General features: G+C 42.5%; 1 protein-coding gene across 1 annotated transcript in view; it reads left to right on the top strand.

Annotated features, from left to right (window-relative positions):
• Positions 1-13,228, top strand: part of LOC139423706 (ras-associating and dilute domain-containing protein-like) — a 98,350-nt gene that overhangs the window by 43,816 nt on the left and 41,306 nt on the right. The window contains exons 12-15 of the mRNA XM_071175316.1: positions 750-866; positions 1,009-1,132; positions 8,880-9,052; positions 11,434-11,584. Of these exons, the coding sequence (XP_071031417.1) occupies positions 750-866; positions 1,009-1,132; positions 8,880-9,052; positions 11,434-11,584 (565 nt within the window). The remainder of the gene's footprint in view (positions 1-749; positions 867-1,008; positions 1,133-8,879; positions 9,053-11,433; positions 11,585-13,228) is intronic.

The following is a 13,228-nucleotide window of genomic DNA, read 5'->3' as shown; positions in this document are numbered from 1 at the left end:
CATGTCTGTCTAACTCACCACTGAGGATAGAGGTCATGTCTGTCTAGCTCACCACTGAGGATAGAGGTCATGTCTGTCTAACTCACCACTGAGGATAGAGGTCATGTCTGTCTAACTCACCACTGAGGATAGAGGTCATGTCTGTCTAACTCACCACTGAGGATAGAGGTCATGTCTAGCTCACCACTGAGGATAGAGGTCATGTCTGTCTAACTCACCACTGAGGATAGAGGTCATGTCTGTCTAACTCACCACTGAGGATAGAGGTCATGTCTGTCTAGCTCACCACTGAGGATAGAGGTCATGTCTGTCTAACTCACCACTGAGGATAGAGGTCATGTCTGTCTAACTCACCACTGAGGATAGAGGTCATGTCTAGCTCACCACTGAGGATAGAGGTCATGTCTGTCTAACTCACCACTGAGGATAGAGGTCATGTCTGTCTAACTCACCACTGAGGATAGAGGTCATGTCTGTCTAACTCACCACTGAGGATAGAGGTCATGTCTAGCTCACCTCTCCACTGAGGATAGAGGTCATGTCTGGCTCACCACTGAGGATAGAGGTCATGTCTGGCTCACCACTGAGGTCTGTTGGTAGCTAACGTGTCTGTCGCTATCATGTATTTGTAGCTAACTTGTGTGTGTGTGTGTGTGTGTGTGTGTGTGTGTGTGTGTGTGTGTGTGTGTGTGTGTGTGTGTGTGTGTGGTGTGTGTGTGTGTGTGTGTGTGTGTGTGTGTGTGTTCCAGTCCCTGTACGTAGTACTTCCTGGTCTGCTGGACTGTAACCCGTTCCCAGTGGACAGCTCTGAACCCTGCTGGAGAGGAGGTACAGGGTTTCCTGAGCCCGTTCGCAGGGTCCTGCAGGTACCACACACACACACACACATGGACAAACACACATTATTCCTGCATGGAATATATTTGGCATGATACATTGTGTGGTTGTGTGTGTGTGTCTGTCCATGTGTGTGTGTGTGTGTGTGTGTGTGTGTGTGTGTGTCTCCAGGTGTTCCAGTGCAGTCAGGAGCTACTCCAGGGCTACCAGGTCCACCCAGAGGTCCAGGCCCAGATGTTCTCCTACCTCTTCTTCTTCTCCAACGTATCTCTCTTCAACCAGCTCATGGACAAGGGTGAGACACACGTGGACGCGCGCACACACACACACACACACACACACACACACACACACACACACACACAGACACACACACACAGACACACACACACAGACACACACACAGACACACACACACACACACACACACACACACACACACACACACACACACACACACACACACACACACACACACACACAACCACACACACACACACACACAGACACAGACACACAGACACAGACACACACACACAGACACACACAGACACAGACACACACAGAGAAAAGTAATTGAGTGTCATCTGCAATGATGGGAGAGACTGTGTGGTTTTGACGGAGCCAAGTGACTTGGTGTATAGAGAGGAGAGGGACTAGAACCGAGCTCTGAGAGAGGAGAGGAGGACCTAGAACCGAGCTCTGAGAGAGGAGAGGGACTAGAACCGAGCTCTGAGAGAGGAGAGGAGGACCTAGAACCGAGCTCTGAGAGAGGAGAGGAGGACCTAGAACCGAGCTCTGAGAGAGGAGAGGGACTAGAACCGAGCTCTGAGAGAGGAGAGGGACTAGAACCGAGCTCTGAGAGAGGAGAGGAGGACCTAGAACCGAGCTCTGAGAGAGGAGAGGGACTAGAACCGAGCTTTGAGAGAGGAGAGGAGGACCTAGAACTAGGACTAGAGGACGAGAACTGAGGCCTGGGCTAAATATATATTGCTCCAGTAAAATAGGTCTGTTGAGCGTGAAAAAACCCAGCAGCGTTGCAGTTCTTGACATAAACCGGCGCGCCTGGCACCTACTACCATACCACTGTTCAAAGGCACTTCAATCTTTTGTCTTGCCCATTCACACTCTGAATGGCACACAGACACAATCCATGTCTCGATTGTCTCAAGACTTAAACATCCTCCATTCACCTGTCTCCTCCATTCACCTGTCTCCTCCATTCACCTGTCTCCTCCATTCACCTGTCTCCTCCATTCACCTGTCTCCTCCATTCACCTGTCTCCTCCATTCACCTGTCTCCTCCATTCACCTGTCTCCTCCATTCACCTGTCTCCTCAATTCACCTGTCTCCTCCATTCACCTGTCTCCTCCATTCACCTGTCTCCTCCATTCACCTGTCTCCTCCATTCACCTGTCTCCTCAATTCACCTGTCTCCTCCATTCACCTGTCTCCTCCATTCACCTGTCTCCTCCATTCACCTGTCTCCTCCATTCACCTGTCTCCTCCATTCACCTGTCTCCTCCATTCACCTGTCTCCTCCATTCACCTGTCTCCTCCATTCACCTGTCTCCTCCATTCACCTGGGAAGAATGTGTTAATATTTGATTCCATGTGTTATTTCAGTGTTGATGTCTTCATTATTATTCTACAATGTAGAAAATAGAAAAAATCAATTTGAAGTCAGAAGTTTAGCCAAATACCTTAGCCAAATACATTTAAACTCCCTGACATTTAATCCTAGTAAAAGTTTCCTGTCTCGGGTCAGTTAGGATCACCACTTTATTTTAAGAATGTGAAATGTCAGAATAATAGTAGAGAGAATGATTTATTTCAGCTTTTATTTCTTTCATCAAATTCCCAGTGGGTCCGAAGTTTACATACACTCAATTAGTATTTGGTAGCATTGCCTTTAAATTGTTTAACTTGGGTCAAATGTTTTGGGTAAACTTCCACAACCTTCCCACAATAAGTTGGGTGAATATTGGCCCATTCCTCCTGACAAAGCTGGTGTGACTGAGTCAGGTTTGTAGGCCTCCTTGCTCACACATGTTTTAATTGTTGTAATTGGTACAGATCATTCTCTAAGTACTAAACCTCAGTCTGGTAATGAATGATCATTCTCTAGACCTCAGTCTGGTAATTAATGATCATTCTCTAGACCTCAGTCTGGTAATGAATGATCATTCTCTAGACCTCAGTCTGGAAATGAATGATCATTCTCTAGACCTCAGTCTGGTAATGAATGATCATTCTCTAGACCTCAGTCTGGTAATGAATGATCATTCTCTAGACCTCAGTCTGGTAATGAATGATCATTCTCTAGACCTCGGTCTGGTAATGAATGATCATTCTCTAAACCTCAGTCTGGTAATGAATGATCATTCTCTAAACCTCAGTCTGGTAATGAATGATCATTCTATAGACCTCAGTCTGGTAATGAATGATCATTCTCTAAACCTCAGTCTGGTAATGAATGATCATTCTCTAGACCTCAGTCTGGTAATGAATGATCATTCTCTAGACCTCAGTCTGGTAATGAATGATCATTCTCTAGACCTCAGTCTGGTAATGAATGATCATTCTCTAGACCTCAGTCTGGTAATGAATGATCATTCTCTAGACCTCAGTCTGGTAATGAATGATCATTCTCTAGACCTCAGTCTGGTAATGAATGATCATTCTCTAGACCTCAGTCTGGTAATGAATGATCATTCTCTAGACCTCAGTCTGGTAATGAATGATCATTCTCTAGACCTCAGTCTGGTAATGAATGATCATTCTCTAGACCTCAGTCTGGTAATGAATGATCATTCTCTAGACCTCAGTCTGGTAATGAATGATCATTCTCTAAACCTCAGTCTGGTAATGAATGATCATTCTCTAGACCTCAGTCTGGTAATGAATGATCATTCTCTAGACCTCAGTCTGGTAATGAATGATCATTCTCTAGACCTCAGTCTGGTAATGAATGATGTGGCAGTTGAGCTAGTAGCTTGAGGAAACTATTCAACGAGGCACAAACTGGTTGAACCAATGTTGTTTCAACGTCATTTGTCAATGTATTTGTGACGTGACATCGATGTGGAAAATACGTTTCTGATTTCAACCTTCGAAACAGAGAACAAATGAATCGTCATGAATAAGGAACCATGAAAATGAGTCCTAATAAAACCTGTTTAATATAAACGTGTGTCAGATGGTTTGTATAAGGAACCATGAAAATGAGTCCTAATAAACCCTGTTTAATCTAAACGTTTGTCAGATGGTTTGTATAAGGAACCATGAAAATGAGCCCTAATAAACCCTGTTTAATATAAACGTGTGTCAGATGGTTTGTATAAGGAACCATGAAAATGAGTCCTAATAAACCCTGTTTAATATAAACGTTTGTCAGATGGTTTGCAGCATCAGGATCAGATGAGATGGAGGTCGTTACCACTGACAACTAAATCAGAGGGGCGTTTTAGTTTTTAGTTTTTTATCCCATTGAGGTTGAAAAAAAGAGTTGGGGACCACTACACAACAACACACAGAGAGAAACACACAACAACACACAGAGAGAAACACACAACAACACACAGAGAGAAACACACAACAACACACAACAACACACAACAACACACAGAGAGAAACACACAACAACACACAACAACACACAGAGAGAAACACACAACAACACACAACAACACACAGAGAGAAACACACAACAACACACAACAACACACAACAACACACAACAACACACAGAGAGAAACACACAACAACACACAACAACACACAACAACACACAGAGAGAAACACACAACAACACACAGAGAGAAACACACAACAACACACAGAGAGAAACACACAACAACACACAACAACACACAGAGAGAAACACACAACAACACACAGAGAGAAACACACAACAACACACAACAACACACAGAGAGAAACACACAACAACACACAGAGAGAAACACACAACAACACACAACAACACACAGAGAGAAACACACAACAACACACAACAACACACAGAGAGAAACACACAACAACACACAGCAACACACAGAGAGAAACACACAACAACACACAGAGAGAAACACACAACAACACACAGAGAGAAACACACAACAACACACAGAGAGAAACACACAACAACACACAACAACACACAGAGAGAAACACACAACAACACACAGAGAGAAACACACAACAACACACAACAACACACAGAGAGAAACACACAACAACACACAGAGAGAAACACACAACAACACACAACAACACACAGAGAGAAACACACAACAACACACAGCAACACACAGAGAGAAACACACAACAACACACAGAGAGAAACACACAACAACACACAACAACACACAGAGAGAAACACACAACAACACACAGAGAGAAACACACAACAACACACAGAGAGAAACACACAACAACACACAACAACACACAGAGAGAAACACAACAACAACACACAGAGAGAAACACACAACAACACACAGAGAGAAACACACAACAACACACAGAGAGAAACACACAACAACACACATAGAGACACACACACACAGACAGACAGAGAGAAACACACACACACACACAGAAACACACACACACACACAGAGAAACACACACATAGACAGACAGACAGAAACACCCACAGAGATACCCACAGAGAGATACACACAGAGAAACACCCACACAGAGACACACACAGAGAGAAACACACAGAGAAACACACAGACAGAGAGGCACACTTCCATTAGTCTGCCTCAGGGTAAATCCCTAGATGAGGAATGGTGTGTGTGTGTGTGTGTGTGTGTGTGTGTGTGTGTGTGTGTCAGCATTTTGACGGAGGAGAGGAAAGCAACTCGTGCTTTAGATTTGTCCTTGACAACCTCACCCTCCCCTTCCCACCTCCCCTTCCCACCTCCCCTCTTCTCTTATCCTCTGATGGTCTTTATTATTGGGGGATGGGGGAGGATGAGAGTTGTCTGGGATGGAGGGTAAGATGGGGGAGCTAAAAGCAATATAGGGTGAGAGCTGATGACCTTCCTAACATAGATCTTTCTTTCTCTCCTTTCTCTCTCTTTCTCTCTCCCCCTTTCTCTCTCTCCCCCATTTCTCTCTCTCTCCCCCATTTCTCTCTCTCTCTCTCTCTCTCTCTCTCTCTCTCTCTCTCTCTCTCTCTCTCGCCCCCCCCTTTCTCTCTCTGTTTCTCTCTCTTTCTCTCCCCCCCTTTCACTCTCCCCCCTTTCTCTCTCTCTCCCCCCCTTTCTCTCTCTCTGTCTCTCTCTCTGTGTTTGAAAGCACTAGATGTATTAATGTATATATAGACTGCATGGTCACTATGGGGAAGCTCTAGCAGGGCAGAAATTTGCCCAACTGACTTGTTGGAAAAGGTGGCATCCTATGACGGTGCCACGATGAAAGTCACGGAGCTCTTCAATGAATCCATTCTACTGTTAATGTTTGTCTATGGAGATTGCATGGCCGTGTGTTCGATGTTATACACCTGTATACACTTGAAGGGGTGTACACATATATAGTGTAGTTAGTCCACATACTGCTGGTCATGTAGTGTATCTGTTTCTCTCTCTGTTCATTGATGTTTCTCTGGCGATGGTATCCATGGTAACAGCAGGTAGCGCCAATGTCAGATGCCATAGCAACCGAGGCAGAGAGAGGCAGAGAGAGATGGAGCGAGCCAGAGAGAGGTAGAGAGAGGTAGAGAGAGGTAGAGAGAGGTAGAGAGGCAGAGAGAGGTAGAGAGAGGTAGAGAGGCAGAGAGAGGTAGAGCGAGGCAGAGAGAGAGAGCTGAGTGGTACTGTGTGTTAGTAGTGTTTGCTGTGACAAACTGTGACCTGTAAGCAGATTATATCAGAAGACCATTTCTGCTGAGGACTACGGTCCAGGTTCTGTCTTGTGTTTGTCTGAGGACTACGGTCCAGGTTCTGTGTTGTGTTTGTCTGAGGACTACGGTCCAGGTTCTGTGTTGTGTTTGTCTGAGGACTACGGTCCAGGTTCTGTGTTGTGTTTGTCTGAGGACTACGGTCCAGGTTCTGTGTTGTGTTTGTCTGAGGACTACGGTCCAGGTTCTGTGTTGTGTTTGTCTGAGGACTACGGTCCAGGTTCTGTCTTGTGTTTGTCTGAGGACTACGGTCCAGGTTCTGTGTTGTGTTTGTCTGAGGACTATGGTCCAGGTTCTGTGTTGTGTTTGTCTAAGGACTATGGTCCAGGTTCTGTGTTGTGTTTGTCTGAGGACTACGGTCCAGGTTCTGTGTTGTGTTTGTCTGAGGACTACGGTCCAGGTTCTGTCTTGTGTTTGTCTGAGGACTACGGTCCAGGTTCTGTGTTGTGTTTGTAGTGTCTGAGGAGTTCAGTCATGTCTCTCAGAGCAGCGAGGACAGATTGTCATATTCCCAGACTATAAGCCTATTAGGGGGGAGGGGGTGATGGGGGGGGGGGGGGGGGGGTACCCATTGGCTGGGGCGGAGGGGGGATGGAGCTGTACCCCTGGGGTGGGGTAGGAGGGGGTGAAGGAGGAGGAGGGTTGGACAGGGATTAGCTACCTCTTAAAGTGGCACTAATGACTCCAGTCTCCTTTTCACCTCATTTAATACCTACGATTTACTGAACAAAAGGCACCTCTCCATAGGTGGTCCAGGTTAGTCATGACATGAGAGGGAGAGAGAGGGAGAGAGGGAGAGGGGGAAAGAGGTATTCCGAGCCCTGCCCTGGGAACTCCTCAATTTTGGAGAGCTGATCACAAAAAAGCATTTTCCGCCAGGAAATGTGTTCTACAACAGACTAATCAGACAGGTGTGGAATGTGTTCTACAACAGACTAATCAGACAGGTGTGGAATGTGTTCTACAACAGACTAATCAGACAGGTGTGGAATGTGTTCTACAACAGACTAATCAGACAGGTGTGGAATGTGTTCTACAACAGACTAATCAGACAGGTGTGGAATGTGTTCTACAACAGACTCATCAGACAGGTGTGGAATGTGTTCTACAACAGACTAATCAGACAGGTGTGGACTGTGTTCTACAACAGACTAATCAGACAGGTGTGGAATGTGTTCAACAACAGACTAATCAGACAGGTGTGGAATGTGTTCTACAACAGACTAATCAGACAGGTGTGGAATGTGTTCTACAACAGACTCATCAGACAGATGTGGAATGTGTTCTACAACAGACTCATCAGACAGGTGTGGACTGTGTTCTACAACAGACTAATCAGACAGGTGTGGAATGTGTTCTACAACAGACTCATCAGACAGGTGTGGAATGTGTTCTACAACAGACTAATCAGACAGGTGTGGAATGTGTTCTACAACAGACTAATCAGACAGGTGTGGAATGTGCTCTACAACAGACTAATCAGACAGGTGTGGAATGTGCTCTACAACAGACTAATCAGACAGGTGTGGAATGTGTTCTACAACAGACTAATCAGACAGGTGTGGAATGTGTTCTACAACAGACTAATCAGACAGGTGTGGAATGTGCTCTACAACAGACTAATCAGACAGGTGTGGAATGTGCTCTACAACAGACTAATCAGACAGGTGTGGAATGTGTTCTACAACAGACTAATCAGACAGGTGTGGAATGTGTTCTACAACAGACTAATCAGACAGGTGTGGAATGTGTTCTACAACAGACTAATCAGACAGGTGTGGAATGTGTTCTACAACAGACTAATCAGACAGGTGTGGAATGTGTTCTACAACAGACTAATCAGACAGGTGTGGAATGTGCTCTACAACAGACTAATCAGACAGGTGTGGAATGTGCTCTACAACAGACTAATCAGACAGGTGTGGAGTGTGCTCTACAACAGACTAATCAGACAGGTGTGGAATGTGTTCTACAACAGACTCATCAGACAGGTGTGGAATGTGTTCTACAACAGACTAATCAGACAGGTGTGGACTGTGTTCTACAACAGACTAATCAGCCAGGTGTGGACTGTATCTTTATGTGTCTGTGTGTGTGTGTGTGTGTCTGTGTGTGTGTGTGTGTGTGTAGGTCCGTCGCGGGGCTGGTTCCAGCGCTCTAAGGTTCTCCAGGTACAGGCCTGTGTCAGGATGGTTCTAGAGTGGACTAGGAAGGCGGGGCTTAGTTACCTGGCAGACAAGTTCTTCAACAAGTTCAACAGCGCTGTCAGCATCCTGGCCACACCTCCTCAGCAGCTAACACAGGTAAGGTCACACACCTGACCTCTGACCCTGTCAGCATCCTGGCCACACCTCCTCAGCAGCTAACACAGGTAACGTCACACACCTGACCTCTGACCCTGTCAGCATCCTGGCCACACCCCCTCAACAGCTAACACAGGTAACATCACACACCTGACCTCTGACCTCTAACCCTGTCAGCATCCTGGCCACACCTCCTCAGCAGCTAACACAGGTAACGTCACACACCTGACCTCTGACCCTTTCAGCATCCTGGCTACACTCCCTCAACCGCTAACACAGGTAACATCACACACCTGACCTCTGACCTCTAACCTTTTCTCACCTTAAAGGTAGCCATTTTTATATCAATATAAAATAATTCTGGGTAACAATGAAGTACCTTACTGTGATTGGTTACAAATATTTCTCTCTCTATATATTCTGATATATTTATCTCTCTATATATATTCTGATATATTTCTCTCTATTATATTCTGATATATTTATCTCTCTATATATTCTGATATATTTATCTCTCTATATATATTCTGATATATTTATCTCTCTATATATTCTGTTATATTTATCTCTATATATTCTGATATATTTATCTCTCTTTATATTCTGATATATTTATCTCTATGTATTTATCTCTATATCTTCTGATATATTTATCTCTCTATATATTCTGATATATTTATCTCTATATATTTATCTCTCTATATATTCTGATATATTTATCTCTATATATTCTGATATATTTATCTCTATATTCTGATATATTTATCTCTATATATTCTGATATATTTATCTCTCTATATATTCTGTTATATTTCTCTCTCTATATATTCTGATATATTTATCTATATATTTATCTCTCTATATATTCTGATATATTTATCTCTATATATTCTGATATATTTATCTCTATATTCTGATATATTTATCTCTATATATTCTGTTATATTTCTCTCTCTATATATTCTGTTATATTTATCTCTCTATATATTTATCTCTATCTTCTGATATATTTATCTCTCTATATATTCTGATATATTTATCTCTATATATTCTGATATATTTATCTCTATATATTTATCTCTATATATTCTGATATGTTTATCTCTATATATTCTGATATATTTATCTCTATATATTCTGATATATTTATCTCTCTATATATTCTGATATATTTATCTCTATATATTCTGATATATTTATCTCTATATATTTATCTCTATATATTCTGATATATTTATCTCTATATATTCTGATATATTTATCTCTATATATTCTGATATATTTATCTCCCTTTATATTCTGATATATTTATCTCTATATATTTATCTCTATATCTTCTGATATATTTATCTCTATATATTTATCTCTATATCTTCTGATATATTTATCTCTATATATTTATCTCTATATCTTCTGATATATTTATCTCTATATATTTATCTCTCTATATATTCTGATATATTTATCTCTATATCTTCTGATATATTTATCTCTATATATTTATCTATCTATATATTCTGATATATTTATCTCTATATTCTGATATATTTATCTCTATATATTCTGATATATTTATCTCTCTATATATTCTGATATATTTATCTCTATATATTCTGATATATTTATCTCTCTATATATTCTGATATATTTATCTCTATATATTCTGTTATATTTATCTCTATATATTCTGATATATTTATCTCTATATATTCTGTTATATTTATCTCTATATATTCTGATATATTTATCTCTATATATTTATATCTCTATATATTCTGTTATATTTATCTCTATATATTCTGATATATTTATCTCTATATATTTATCTCTATATATTCTGATATATTTATCTCTATATATACTGATATATTTAGCTCTATATATTCTGATATATTTATCTCTATATATATTCTGATATATTTATCTCTTTATATTCTGATATATTTATCTCTATATATTCTGATATATTTATCTCTATGTATTCTGATATATTTATCTCTATATATTCTGTTATATTTATCTCTATATATTCTGATATATTTATCTCTCTATATATTCTGATATATTTTTCTCTATATATTTATCTCTCTATATATATTCTGATATATTTCTCTATATATTTCTAGATGAGTTGGAAGGTGCTGTGTGCAGACCACCCCAGTCTAAAGCTAGTCTATATATATTCTGATATATTTATGTATATATTTCTCTATATATTTCTAGATGAGTTGGAAGGTGTTGTGTGCAGACCACCCCAGTCTAAAGCTAGTCTATATATTCTGATATATTTATGTATATATTTCTCTATATATTTCTAGATGAGTTGGAAGGTGCTGTGTGCAGACCACCCCAGTCTAAAGCTAGTCTATATATATTTCTAGATGAGTTGGAAGGTGTTGTGTGCAGACCACCCCAGTCTGAAGCCGGTTCAGCTGCATGGCCTGTTGACTCAGTACCAGTTGACAGCTGAGATGGGGCCTGTTCCAATATGGCAGCCCAGCAGTGAGGATGAGGCATACATATACAGGACAGGTACCTGCTGAGGGGGGTTAACATGTTTGTGTGGATTCTAACCCCTGATGTGTCTGTGTTGATTCTAACCCCTGGTCTGCTGTGTCTCTGTGGATTCTAAGCCCTGGTCTGTTGTGTCTCTGTGGATTCTAACCCCTGGTCTGTTGTGTCTGTGTGGATTCTTACCCCTGGTCTGCTGTGTCTGTGTGGATTCTAACCCCTGGTCTGCTGTGTCTGTGTGGATTCTAACCCCTGTTGTGTCTGTGTGGATTCTAACCCCTGGTCTGCTGTGTCTGTGTGGATTCTAGCCCCTGTTGTGTCTGTGTAGATTCTAACCCCTGATGTGTCTGTGTGGATTCTAACCCCTGGTCTGCTGTGTCTGTGTGGATTCTAACCCCTGTTGTGTCTGTGTGGATTCTAACCCCCGGGTCTGCTGTGTCTGTGTGTATTCTAACCCCTGCTCTGTGTGTGTCTGTGTGTATTCTAACCCCTGGTCTGTCTGTGTCTGTGTGTATTCTAACCCCTGCTCTGTCTGTGTCTGTGTGTATTCTAACCCCTGCTCTGTCTGTGTCTGTGTGTATTCTAACCCCTGGTCTGTGTGTATTCTAACCCCTGCTCTGTGTGTGTCTGTGTGTATTCTAACCCCTGGTCTGTCTGTGTCTGTGTGTATTCTAACCCCTGCTCTGTGTGTGTCTGTGTGTATTCTAAACCCTGCTCTGTCTGTGTCTGTGTGTATTCTAACCCCTGGTCTGTCTGTGTCTGTGTGTATTCTAACCCCTGGTCTGTGTGTATTCTAACCCCTGCTCTGTCTGTGTCTGTGTGTATTCTAACCCCTGGTCTGTGTGTATTCTAACCCCTGGTCCGTGTGTATTCTAACCCCTGGTCTGTGTGGATTCTAACCCCTGGTCTGTCTGTGTCTGTGTGTATTCTAACCCCTGGTCTATGTGGATTCTAACCCCTGGTCTGTCTGTGTCTGTGTGGATTCTAACCCCTGGTCTGTGTGGATTCTAACCCCTGGTCTGTCTGTGTCTGTGTGGATTCTAACCCCTGGTCTGTGTGGATTCTAACCCCTGGTTTGTCTGTGTCTGTGTGTATTCTAACCCCTGCTCTGTGTGTGTCTGTGTGGATTCTAACCCCTGGTTTGTCTGTGTCTGTGTGGATTCTAACCCCCGGTCTGTGTGGATTCTAACCCCCGGTCTGTGTGGATTCTAACCCCTGGTCCGTGTGGATTCTAACCCCTGGTCCGTGTGTATTCTAACCCCTGCTCTGTGTGTGTCTGTGTGTATTCTAACCCCTGGTCTGTGTGGATTCTAACCCCTGGTCTGTGTGGATTCTAACCCCTGGTCTGTGTGTGTCTGTGTGTATTCTAACCCCTGCTCTGTGTGTGTCTGTGTGTATTCTAACCCCTGCTCTGTGTGTGTCTGTGTGTATTCTAACCCCTGGTCTGTTTGTGTCTGTGTGTATTCTAACCCCTGGTCTGTGTGTGTCTGTGTGTATTCTAACCCCTGCTCTGTGTGTGTCTGTGTGTATTCTAACCCCTGCTCTGTGTGTGTCTGTGTGTATTCTAACCCCTGCTCTGTGTGTGTCTGTGTGTATTCTAACCCCTGGTCTGTGTGTGTCTGTGTGTATTCTAACCCCTGCTCTGTGTGTGTCTGTGTGTATTCT

This window comes from Oncorhynchus clarkii, chromosome 13, assembly GCF_045791955.1.
Source record: "Oncorhynchus clarkii lewisi isolate Uvic-CL-2024 chromosome 13, UVic_Ocla_1.0, whole genome shotgun sequence".
Lineage (NCBI taxonomy): Eukaryota > Metazoa > Chordata > Actinopteri > Salmoniformes > Salmonidae > Oncorhynchus > Oncorhynchus clarkii.
The sequence above is the reverse complement of the archived record's forward strand: the minus strand, read 5'-3'. Positions and strand labels throughout refer to the sequence as shown.